Below are 13,318 nucleotides of genomic sequence, written 5' to 3'. Positions count from 1 at the left end.
TTTTTACAAGATCACTGGGCCAACACCCAACATCCATCTGAATATCCTTGTAAACACAATGAGTTGTATTTCTGTTTTAGCTAAAATCTGATTTTTTGTAAACTTAATAGCAGAATGTGGGACACTCAATGCATATTCTGCAGGGTTTAGGGCTGGGACCAACCTTTCTCCTGTTACAGATACGTTTTATGGCTATGGAACTTTGTCCTTTACTCTTCTGTATTTATCTTGTTCTTGTTTCTGGTTGACAAACTACTCAGTGGAGTCAGCGTATGGAAGAAATCATGTGACAAAGGAGAAATACCATCCCTGCCCATACTTCCTCCAGGGACTAATTATCCTGTGTTGAATACTGTGTTTAAATTACAGCTATCACTTTCAGTTTGTAAGGTGTTTCTTGGTCCTGCTTACATGCTAGGTGTCTCTATAGAAAGGCATGCAATCCACTCAGTCTTCATAGAGCCAGCCTCGGGCAAGGTGTGGTGAGATATACCTCTTTGTTTTAGGGAGTAGCCTGCTCTGTCCTTCTCTGTTTTGGGGTTCTTGTCTGGTAGGGTTCTGGATTCTAAGCAATAAACAATGTTAGGTTACAAGAATATTATGTTTTTATCTAACTTCTCTGTGTGTATGCCATGAACATAATATTAATGCCTGGTGATTGCTCTTTTACCAATAGCAAAGTATTACTATTCCAAAGAGGATGGAACTCGGCTGTTCTCAATGGTGGTAGATGACAGAACAAGGAGCAATGGTCTCAAGTTGCAGTGGGGGATGTCTAGGTTGGATATTAGGAAACACTATTTCACTAGGAGGGTGGTGAAGCACTGGAATGCGTTACCTAGGGAGGTGGTGGAGTCTCCTTCCTTGGAGGTTTTTAAGGCCCGGCTTGACAAAGCCCTGTCTGGGATGATTTAGTTGGGAATTGGTCCTGCTTTGAGCAGGGGGTTGGACTAGATGACCTCCTGAGGTCCCTTCCAACCCTGATATTCTATGATTCTATGATTCTATGACTACCCTAATCTTGTCACTGGCTCATGTGCGCTGTTCAATGTCAAAGGTCTGCCCACCCCCTGCTCACCTGCTCAGACAAGAATAGCAGGTGCAAAGCAGCTGCTTAAGTCTGCAAACCCAGATCAAATGTTCAGATGGCTTTGCAGGAGCATTGGCAGAAGGGAAGAATTAAAAACCTTAAGCTGTTGGGCACCTTTGCACCACGATTCATCATCCAGCCCGTAGTTATTCATCAATCAATACTGCAATAAAAGTGCTAACCATTTTCTATGAGAAAGAATGAGACAGAATAGAGAGCTTTGGTTGGGTCTGTTACACTCGAGGGGATTCAGTAAGGCCCACAGGCAGATGGAAATTCCAGGAAATGTGAGTCTGAGTATTAGCGATACTCATTATGATTATTCTATTTCTGCTCTATTTGAGATTAGCAGGAACTGTTAAGATGTATGATCAGTAGCTTCTTCCTCTCAGTTTTCCCCTGCAGTTTGTCTAGTTTCTATCTGTCCTGTCCAGAGGTACACTTGGCGCATCTGAACTACTACTGTCTGTGACTTCAGTTGTGGAATTATAGACGGCCATTTATAAGGGGATGTCCCAGAGTCTTTCAGTATGTGGTACTGGTGATTATAATGCATTATAATTAATATATCAGTGCCTTGTCTCATGATTGTTTGATTCACAGTGTTCCTGCCATGTAAAAGAGCTAGTTGAATATTTTTGATCAAAGCTAAATTTAAACAACAAAAGAGTTGTTTCAACTAAATCAATAATTTAATGAAAAATATTATTTTGACAAAAAAACTTTGTGTATTCCTACATTCTTCAGTTGGTTTTTACTCCCTGCTGGTACCTACAGTATTTTAGTGGAATAATAGTTATTTGTAGGGCAATAGGCTTTAGCGTCTGAAGGGTCTCCCTGTATTCAGCTGATGGCATCACAATGATAGGTCTTGCCCTACTTGGTGCTGCTCCATGTACTGACATATTGCCCTTAAATGTAAGAGGAAAAGTTAATATTTATAGATTGAGCTGCACTGGAAATAGTAGAAACTCTAGGGCTCTCAGAGTTTAGTCTCCCAACTCAGCATCAGGGATCCTGGTAATTTAGGGGACTGCCAAGGTTTCCAAGCTCATTGCCAGAGATCTGGGAGCCTGCAGGTCCTGGGACAGGCTCCCAGGATCTGCAACTCTGGGACAGCCAGCCATGCAAGCTGATCTGGAGACCCAGGGCTTCTGGGTCAGCTGGAGGTGCAGCCCTTGGGAATCCCAGAATGGAGAGTGAAACTGAATGAACTGGATATCCTGAGTTTTGGCCAGCTCTGCCTAGAACAGTGGAACTCAACAAGTGCTTCTGCAGGCACCAGTTTCCAAAGGAGATAAAACAGGTATTGCCCCTGAGGAACTACTTCCACACTTGGATGATTTGTGAATTATCCTGTGGACCCTGGGCTTTAGAATTCCACCTGCATTGTGCTCTTATCTGCAAGAAATGCTGTATGGCAGGATTTAATGTTTAACTATAGAATCATCCTGTTTTACTGCCTATGGCCAGGATTTTTCCAATGAGGTTGTTAAGGGAGCTGGACAACTAATTCACACTGATTTTTCAGCTAGCCCCTTTGAAAATCACAGCTTAAGTTTCCTGTAGTGTTGTGTGACAACTGTATTAACTGTTTTGTAGCCACGTTGGTCCCAGGACATTAGAGAGACAAAGTGGGTGAGGTAATGTCCTTTATTGGAACAAATTCTGTTGGAGAGACAGACAAACTTTCAAGCTTACACAGAGCTCTTCTTCGGGTCTGGGAAACTAACTCAGAGTGTCACACCTAAATACAAGATGGAACAAATTGTTTAGCATAAGTAGTTAATTCATATTTCACAGGACCATTCAGGGTGGTGTGGTCCACTAACACTCCTTCAGTCATAGGAAGGAAAGGAAGGGAGAGGAGGGAAAGCAGCTGAGGGAGGGTTTTAGTTACAAATTTGAGCTCTCAGGCTTGTTTTTTGAAAGTGTTGTACAGGTTTCCTCAGAGGATGAGGACTGATAGGTCAGATGTCACTCAACTGTTTTAGCTGTTAGGGAAAAGGGTATGCTGAAATCTTACACCCTACCCTGCAGTCAGTGTCAATTTAAAGATTCACATCTCCTTATCACATGAGAAAATATTTAATGCAGCAACATTTGCAATTACAGGAAGAGCTGGCATTGACACTTATGTAAGGTTGCCAAACTTTCCTTTACAAATCCTGTTTGTTTGGTTTTTTCCCCCCAGTGGCTTTTATTTTTCTCAAACTTTAACTGTTTGGACTGAAATTTTCCTAGTTGGTCTAAGCTCCACATTTAACTATTTATCGAAGGTTTAAGTAAAAATGCTCCATTCATTTCTGAGAATTAGGTTAGGGGAAACTAATATGTGATTATGGTGTATTGAAAACTGTTAAAATGATAGGCAATCACTTTAAATTGTCAGAAGTTATTCCTACTCCTGCTTGCAGGCTAGGGGGCTCTGCAGGGAAGTGTGTGATCTGTGTCTTCAGCAGCCAATTTGGAAAGAGCGAGCCTAGAGGAATCTGGGGTGATTTGTGTCTCTACCTAAGGGAGCAGTCTGCTTTGTCTCTCTCTCTGTTTTTGGTTCCTGTATGTTAAAGATCTGGATTCTAAGAAATAAAGTAGTGTTGCACTGCAACCTTCCAGGAAAAGAATTTAATGTTTTTTTTTTTAATTGCACTGCTTATATGTTGTAAGCATAATAGTGATTATGTAAATAAAGTCTATCATAACACATACACAAAAGGGGGGCAAACTGAGGTTGCACAGACTGTCTTAATTCTGATACGTCCTAACTTTTCAGTGGATAACATTGCAACCTTACTGTTATAAAAAAAAATTTCTTTCCTAAATTCCACTATGTGCACCCATTTTCTGGACAGTAAGAATGCTGGGTGTCATTACCGTGGGCTGTAGTCCCAGCTCCGTCAGAAAAAAACTTTGTGTAGCCTTTCCAATCATCAGTTGGTCCTTCCATAAAATATTGTATGTGTGTGCTGGGGGAAAGACTGATATTTGCTTACATATATGGCAGAGTACTGAGGCTTTCTTCAATAACAAGGATTATGAAATGCTGAGGATTACTAAAGTCAGTCAGTGGAAGTGGTTAGACTAGAAATCATGGCCTTCTAACTCCCAGACCAGTGTCATAGAATCACAGAATATCAGGGTTGGAAGGGACCTCAGGAGGTCATCTAGTCCAATCCCCTGCTCAAAGAAGGACCAATCCCCAACTAAATCATCTCAGCCAGGCTTTGTCAAGGCTGACCTTAAAAACCTCTAAGGAAGGATATTCCACCACCTCCCTAGGTAACCCATTCCAGTGCTTCACCACACTCCTAGTGAAAAAGGTTTTCCTAATATCCAACCTAAACCTCCCCCACTGCGACTTGAGACCATTACTCCTTGTTCTGTCATCTGCTACCACTGAGAACAGTCTAGATCCATCCTCTTTGGAACCCCGTTTCAGGTAGTTGAAAGCAGCTATCAAATCCCCCCTCATTCTTCTCTTCTGCAGCCTTAATAATCCCAGTTCCCTCAGCCTCTCCTCATAAATCATGCGCCCTCCGCTGGACTCTTTCCAATTTTTCCACATCCTTCTTGTAGTGTGGGGCCCAAAACTGGACACAGTACTCCAGATGAGGCCTCACCAATGTCGAATAGAGGGGAATGATCACGTCCCTCGATCTGCTGGCAATGCCCCTACTTATACAGCCCAAAATACCATTAGCCTTCTTGGCAACAAGGGCACACTGTTGACTCATATCCAGCTTCTCGTCCACTGTAACCCCTAGGTCCTTTTCTGCAGAACTGCTGCCTAGCCACTCGGTCCCTAGTCTGTAGCAGTACATGGGATTCTTCCATCCTAAGTGCAGGACTCTGCACTTGTCCTTGTTGAACCTCATCAGATTTCTTTCGCCCCAATCCTCCAATTTGTCTAGGTCCCTCTGTATCCTATCCCTACCCTCCAGCATATCTACCACTCCTCCCAGTTTAGTGTCATTTGCAAACTTTCTGAGGGTGCAGTCCACACCATCCTCCAGATCATTAATGAAGATATTGAACAAAACCGGCCCCAGGACAGACCCTTGGGGCACTCCGCTTGATACCAGCTGCCAACTAGACATAGAGTCATTGATCACTACCCATTGAGCCCGATGACCTAGTCAGCTTTATATCCACCTTATAGTTCATTCTTCCATCCCATACTTCTTTAACTTCCCGGCAAGAATACCGTGGGAGACCGTATCAAGGGAGACTTGCTAAAGTCAAGGAATAACACATCCACTGCTTTCTCCTCATCCACAGAGCCAGTTATCTCCTCATAGAAGGCAGTTAGGTTAGTCAGGCATGACTTGCCCCTGGTGAATCCATGCTGACTGTTCCTGATCACTTTCCTCTCCTCTAAGTGCTTCAGAATTGATTACTTGAGGACCTGCTCCATGATTTTTCCAGGGACTGAAGTGAGGCTGGCCGGCCTGTAGTTCCCCAGATCCTCCTTCTTCCCTTTTTTAGAGATGGACACTACATTAGCCTTTTTCCAATCATCCGGGACCTCCCTGGATCGTCATGAGTTTTCAAAGATAATGACCAATGGCTCTGCAATCACATAAATTTCATGAATTTATATAGATTTTGGGTTGGTTGTTTTTTTGGCCAACAAGAAAAAAAAATCTGAAAAAAATGAAGTATGTTGTTTCAACATTTTTAAATCAAATATTTTGATTATTCTATTCAAAATGACTTTTTGTTTTGAAATTTCCTTTAATTCTATTTAATTTAAAATTTTAAAATGCTCAGAATCAATATGAAACATTCATTTATTGGTTGAACTAAATGTTTCATTCAATCCCAAATTATTATTTTAATTAAAAAAATTTTTTTTTGAATTACTAGTGAACTCAGAAATCCATATTTCAATTGGCCCTAGTTTCAAGTTCCTAATTCAGTAGCCTCAGACCTTAAGCTGTTAAAGATTAATGGAATATTGGAGAAAACAAATGAACATTTTTTTCCCACTAAGTTTGTGCTTGAAAATGTCTGAGCTAATCAAACTTTAATTAAAAATTTGAAGAATCTGTCACCAGTCATGGAAAAGTCTATCCTGAAAGGGGAAAAGTAATGGCACTATTACAAGCAACTGCAAACAGGGTTTTCTTAAGAAAATTATAGGCAACTTTAATTCTGGGAGATACCATTGTGCCACTTGTATAGTATAATGGGCTTTCCCTTACCTCCCTAGCTGCATTACCGGTGTGTGTGTGTGGTTTGAGAGACAGGCTGGGAGAATGGAAATTGAAACAAAACATTCTTTCAGTGGACAGAGCAGCCTGTACCAACCTATTGTGCTAGGCTCTGGCTGCATTAACTTTTGTTGGATTTTAGACAATGTTGTCTCGCATGATTTCTTTGGCTTCCCATGATGTCATATTGGTATAAGAACTGTGGAATGGTGATGACAAATAAAAGCAAGGCATACCAAACCACTGGCACAGGTATGACAAGAAGGAGCCAAGATGGAGCAGGCTGGGCCACACGGGGCTGTAAACCAGTGGAGATGACGCAGAGATGGATGGAGAAGTTGCAGAGATCTCCCACCAACTGAGAGGGCCAGGGAACCCAGGGAAGAACTGGAAAAGGGATTGCCTGCTTCAGAGCCAGATAAAGATAGTGGGAAACACCAGGGGCAGAAAGCACACAAATTTGATGGCCAAATGAACTGGGAGGCATCCCTGATGCAATTTAAACTCACAAGTAAGCTGAACTGCTCGTCAGAGTAGGAGAAAAGAATTTATTTGGCCATAGGCCTGACTGGAGAAGCCCTGACAGTTCTTAGGTCTGTAGGCATGGAGGAGGAATGTGGCAATTATCAGGCCCCACATGAGTCCTTTGCTGTCAGGTTTGGGGTGGAGAAGCAGACAGATATGGCCGTATCCAAGTCTGGTTATGATGGAGGGACACAGCGGAGAAGTGCTCAAGTGTTCCTGGGAGTTTGCAGCAGTGGGTGTGAGTGGTTTATTTATGGCTTCTGGGGAAATGTTCGAGGAGAGGATGCTGCAGCAGTTTGTGGATGGGCTAAATGATTCCAATATGTAGGGGCAGGTGAACCTGAGGGGACCCAAATCTCTGAAGAAGGCCTTGGAAGCAGCCCTGAAGAGACAATTTACTGAGTGGAAAAACCATGGCAATTGGTTAGTTCACTATAAAAGTTTGCCCAGTATCAAATAGAAACTCTGTGGCAGAGATAGAATTCAGTTATCCAGGGCAGCAATCAGCTGCCCTAACCATGAGACCCTCCTTTATTTTCTTGCAGCCCCCTGCCTCATTCACTACACATCCTTCAACTTCTGCAACAAATGAAGCAGGGAACATATAGACAACAGCCTTCTTCACTACACAACCCTGATTCATAGACAGAGCATGGTCCATCCTGTTCATTGAATGAGGGAAGGATTCTGTGGAAAAAAATAGTATGAGATCATGTAACTAAAGATGGTATCACAATGCATACAGCGAGAGGGCTGAGTTAAGGTTGTATGGGCAACCATAATGCAGGCATTTATTAACTTTTGAGTGTTTGGCTTTGGAACCTTAACATTCTTAATATATTTTCAGTGTGTACTATATTAATCTCCCAGTCAAGCATGTCTGAGATTTATGAAAGCCTCTGACCTCTAAATTAAAAATAAAAGAAGGAAGCACATCAAGATGTATGTAATATGGCCATTCTCTAACACATTAGCAAATTGTATTGTTGCTTAGATAAACATTCTAGTTATGAATTTAATAATGAGTATTGATTTTTCTCTTTCAGAAAAAACGAAAGATGCCACTAAGTAAGTACACATTAATTTCCAAATATTTCCACTAAATTTTATTTTCCATATTATTAGGACCTTGATTGATTTCCGCCCTGCCCCCTGACTGTTCTAGCTATAAAAGTGGTATGTGGAACCCAGTTTTGGATGTGGAATGTAATTAGAGAAGAAAGGTTAACTCACAGAATTAATTTCTCTTTCTGTACGGCTTGAGGACTGGATTGATATCAGAATATTGTGGTAAATTATGACTTGACACATAATTTTAATGGGAAAATAACACATTTCTGTTTTTTATTTTTATTAGGATTTATGAGATAACAATGTTTTGTTACTAAAAGTATATGTACTGTGCTAAGACAGTATCCAAGAAGACCATTTGGTGCAGGACCCCCTTGGCACATTAGACAGGTTCTTACAATTCCTTTGCCTACAGTTAACTGTGGGGAAGCATGCCCAGAATATTTGAGACATTAGATTGTGTGTGGTGTATGGTATTTGGTGATTGAGTCAGATGTTTAGATGCAAAGTGATTGTGCTTATCTAGTCTGATACAGAACAAAACCAGGCATTCCATGTGTAATCAGATATATGGAACCATGCACATGAAGATAGGACAAGCACAAATACTCTGCAACAAGTATTTGGTTCAATCACTGAATACTGTAGACCACACACATCCCAATATCTGAAATATTCCAGGCATGTTTCCCCTGGGTTAGCTGTAGGCAAAAGAATTGTAAGGACCTGTGCAATGTGCCAAGGGTGTATATATAATTCCCTTTATCAGAGAGTGTCCAGGCAGGAAAGAGATGGCTCTAAAGGACTTGCACATGGATGTGTGCAAGGAAGCTGTGCCTTGGAGGAGGTTGCCACTTATCCTGATTGCCTCATGTATTTTTCTTATAGCAGGATTCCTTATTGGCCTAGGTGAGGGTGTGGGAGATTCATCAGAAAACCATGGAATTTGGGAAAAGGGCCCATAGGGGTGAATTGTAATCCCAAGTGCTGCTGCTCACATGCTGTCAGAGGTAAAGAGCAGAGTCCATTGTCAAATCAGCAATGGACATGACCATTGATATGAAAACTGGGAGTAAGGGGGCAGTTTGTAGGAGGCATGGGGACGCAGAGGATGCATTGTCTGGGGGGAGGAAGATAGTCAAATGGCTGGGGAGGGCAGAAGATCAGTTTATGGTTTGAAACGGGGGAAGCAAAGGACAATTCGAGTGACGTTGACTGGGACAGCAAATTGGTATTATGGAGCTAGAGGCAAAAGATCAGCTGGATCAGAGAAGCTATGGGAGTAGAGGATGCATTTCTGGGGTTGCACAGTATCAGTTATTAACTGGGAATCACAGGATTCATTGTGTATTTGTGTGTGTGCCTGGAGACTGCACTAGAAGATGGATTGGAGGGGTAGGGAAGGCTGAGAATGAATTGATGAGCGAGATGAATTACTGAGGTCTGGGGTTGCAATCAGTCACTTCAGTGACTGGGAATGGCTTGGGATCAGAAGATGAATTGTGTTCGTGTAGGTGCCTAGAGGTGTTCCGGTGGAAAATGGATTGTAAATTTGTGGAGGATTGAAAATGAACTGTTAGGGTAGGTTCAAGGAGGTAGAAGAAAAGTCAGAGAGTGGACTGGAGACCTGTCAATATATAAAGGAGGAAGCTGAGAGATTGGGAGCATTGAATTGGATGAAAGTGGGGCAGAATATTGATTGACTAAGGACAAAGGATGGAAAATGAATGAGAGTCAAACAACAGAGTAAAGGTCCTTTGGGATTAAGTGGAGTATATGGTAGGACTGAGAAAGTGGCAGAAGTGGATGACAGAGATTAAATTATCCCATACTCAGCATTCTACCGGGGGGAGGCGGCAAGGCATTACACTGCTAAAAATAGCAGGATGGACATTGAGGCACTGCTTGGGCAAGTAGAGAGGAATGTAGTGTATATTCTCTGGGGGTTCAGACATGTGATGAAATCTTTTCATTATCTGAATTTTTTTAAACAAAAAAACTCAAACAATTGCCTCCATTTTTCATTTTTTCCCCTTTGAAACTGTGCATTTCAACGCACTTTCTGATTGTTTTCCACCTTTTGGCAGTTAGAAAGCCGTTATAAATGGTGGGGTAATATATTTTCTCTCACTTTGGTCATACAAGTTTTCTGGTTTTTTGTTTGTTTTGAACCTTTCTGCCCTTTTTCTAGTGGAAACAGTTGCTTAAGGAAACTTTACCTGATGTCCCAAAAACCACAATTCCAGAATCACACGCACACAAAAACTTTATTAGTTTTTAAAATATATAAATATATCCTCTTTAAGAAAGGAAGGAAAACAACTATATAGATATAAACCAAATGGAAAAGGAGAAATGGAAAGCAATGATATAAAGTAGCAGTCAGGAAATTCAAATAACTGAAGCTAGTTTTTGATGCAATATGTATGGACAGTAGAGTTAAGTATAATAAGAAGGATTTTTAACATATCTGGAACAGAAGGATTTCTAATAATGATATAGGGCCATTCTAGATCACAATGGAAGAAATGTTAATTATGATGCTGTCATAACTATAAAGGGAAGGGTAACAGCTGTCCTGTGTACAGTACTATAAAATCCCTCCTGGCCAGAGACTCCAAAATCCTTTTCCCTGTAAAGGGTTAAGAAGCTCAGGTAACTTGGCTGGCATCTGACCTAAAGGACCAATAAGGGGACAAGATACTTTCAAATCTTGGGAGGGGGGAGGCTTTTGTTTGTGTTCTTTGTTTGGGAGTGTGTTCATTCTCGGGACTGAGAGGGACCAGACATCAATCCAGGTTCTCCACATCTTTCTAAACAAGTCTCTCCTATTTCAAACTTGTAAGTAAATAGCCAGGCAAGGCGTGTTAGTTTTCCTTTGTTTTCTCAACTTGTAAATGTACCTTTTACTAGAGTGTTTATCTTTGTTTGCTGTACTTTGAACCTGAGACTAGAGGGGAGTCCTCTGAGCTCTTTAAGTTTGATTACCCTGTAAGGTTAATTTCCATACTGATTTTCAGAGATGATTTTTACTTTTTTTCTTTAATTAAAAGCCTTCTTTTTAAGAACCTGATTGATTTTTCCTTGTTTTTAAGATCCAAGGGGTCTGGATCTTGATTCACCAGGAGTTGGTGGGAGGAAGGAGGGGGGATGGTTAATTTCTCCTTGTTTTAGATCCCAAGGGGATTGGATCTGTGTTCACCAGGAGTTGGTGGGAGGAAAGAGGGGGGATGGTTAATTTCTCCTTGTTTTAAGATCCAAGGGGTTTGGATCTGTATTCACCAGGGAATTGGTGAAAGGTTTCTCAGGGCTTCCCAGGGAGGGAATCTAATTGGGAAATGGTGGCAGCGGAACCAGAGCTAAGCTGGTAGTTAAGCTTAGAAGTTTTCATGCAGGCCCCTACATTTGTACCCTAAAGTTCAAAGTGGGGATCCAGCCTTGACAGATGCAGAAAAAGCAGAAGTGTTCAATTAATATTTTGTTTCTGTACTTGGAAAGAAGGTGGGTGATATATTCTCATCTTATACAGAAAATTAAATATGTTCTATACCAACAGTGTTTAGGGAGATATTAATTAGTAACTGCTAAAGGTAAACTTTTTCAACTCTCCAGGACCAGATAATGTTCACTTAGGAGTTTTCAAAGAATTGGCCAAGGATCTCCTGAGCTATTTGTGTTAATATTCTACCAATCTTGGGATACTGAGGAAGTTCCAGAACACAGGAGAAAACCTAATGCTCTTCCTATGTTTAAAAAGGGTAAATGAGATGACCCAGGGTACTATAGGCTGGGTAGTCTGACATCAGTCCTGGCAAAAACATGCAAAGTCAGATATTGGATGCAATAAGTAAATATTTAAAGGATAGTTAATGCCATCCTTCATGGTTTTATGGAAAATAGATCTTGTCAAGAAAATTGGATTTTTTTAAAAGAGATTTCAAGTTTGGTTGATTAAAATAAATGTGTTGACATAATATACTTAAATATAAGGATTTGACTTAATCCCACACAATATTCTGATTAAAAAAAATAGCACTAAGTAAAACCAATCCAGAACATCTAGAATCATCGTCCAGGGGAGTGTTCCGAGTGGGCTCTCACCGTGATCTGTTCTCAGCCAAATGCTTCTCAATATCTTTATCAATGACCTAGAAAAAATGCTGATACAATTCACAGGTGACGTATTTCCTTTCTTGAATTCACTGGGACCTCTCCAGGTCTTTGAAAATTAAAGTCAGTTACCTGAAGTAGACATTCAAATTATCTAGGTTTCAGAGTGGTAGCCATGTTAGTCTGTATCAGCAGAAACGATGAGGAATTCTTGTGGCACCTTAGAGACTAACGAATTTATTTGGACATAAGCTTTCGTGGGCTAAAACTCCATTCATCAGATGCATGGAGTGGAAAATACAGAGGGAGGTATAAATACAGAGCACATGAAAAGATAGGAGTTGGTAAGGCCTGCCTCTATATTTCCACTCCATGCATCAAAATTATCTAGTTATTCTCTTAACTGAATTGTTTTTACAGGATCTTCATTGGTTTCTAACTTCCTAAATGTAATATCTTTGGTGCAGATCATTTGTTCCTAGGAAGAGACCCATCAGAGATGAACTTAGAGCAGGAATATAAGTCTGATATATTACTAAAAGTCCTCTTGCATTCACTCTTTTTGGGAGTAGTGGAGAGGGGAAAGGACACTGTTGCCTTATCCTTTCTCTTTAAGGCTGACTAGATACCGCAAAGGATTTTATCTGGGGTAACAGACCCAGTGATGACCTCTTTGACACAAGTTCCAAAAAGGCAAAAACAACATTCTAATCTCAGCCACAGAAAAAGAAAACTGTCAGCAACACCTAAGTCCCTTTTTGGAACCAGGCCTAAGACAATAATAAATAACAAACTTTCACATTTAATATTCCTGCTGTAGACCTAGGCTTGCTCACTGACTTTAATGGGACCAGGTTTGGGAGTTAGGTGAAAAGGATTTAGTTCACAATATTTAATTGTAAATGTTAAGGTGTTTTAGGATTGTTTAATGATACCCAGCGCAATGATGATTGTGTCTCATTTCCATGTATTTCCCCATCTGTCTGCCTCTGTCTCTTGTCTCATATTTATGTTGTAAACTCTTTGGGGCAGGGACTGGCTTTTTGTTCCATGCTTGTAAAGCACCTAGCACGATGGGGTCCTGGTCCATACCATAGGCTCCTAGGCACTATGAAAATACCAATAAATAATAAAAAATAATAATAAGGATCCTGCAAAATGCTCTGATACGGCAAAGTATTTCAGTGCATGCCTAAATTGAAATAGGTAAACTGATCTCATTGGGACTACTCGTGTCCTTAAGTTAATCTCATACTTAAAATGTTTTGCTGGAGCAGAGGGCTTCACATCTTGTAGGAACCAGTGCTAG

At 40.9% G+C, this 13,318-nt stretch overlaps 1 protein-coding gene across 3 annotated transcripts in view; it reads left to right on the top strand.

Moving 5' to 3' along the window:
- Nucleotides 1-386: 386 nt before the first annotated feature.
- LOC135976326 (E3 ubiquitin-protein ligase TRIM39-like) overlaps nucleotides 387-13,318 on the top strand; it is a 90,892-nt gene continuing 77,960 nt past the window's right edge. The window contains exons 1-2 of one of the 3 annotated variants that reach the window (XM_065571461.1): nucleotides 387-477; nucleotides 7,875-7,896. In XM_065571461.1, coding sequence (XP_065427533.1) covers nucleotides 412-477; nucleotides 7,875-7,896 — 88 coding nt within the window. In that variant the 5' untranslated portion in view covers nucleotides 387-411. Of the gene's footprint in view, nucleotides 478-1,186; nucleotides 1,378-7,874; nucleotides 7,897-13,318 lie in introns of those variants that run through there. The other 2 variants (XM_065571460.1, XM_065571462.1) reach the window with 2 other exon arrangements.

Source organism: Chrysemys picta, chromosome 17, assembly GCF_011386835.1.
Source record: "Chrysemys picta bellii isolate R12L10 chromosome 17, ASM1138683v2, whole genome shotgun sequence".
Lineage (NCBI taxonomy): Eukaryota > Metazoa > Chordata > Testudines > Emydidae > Chrysemys > Chrysemys picta.
The sequence above is the reverse complement of the archived record's forward strand: the minus strand, read 5'-3'. Positions and strand labels throughout refer to the sequence as shown.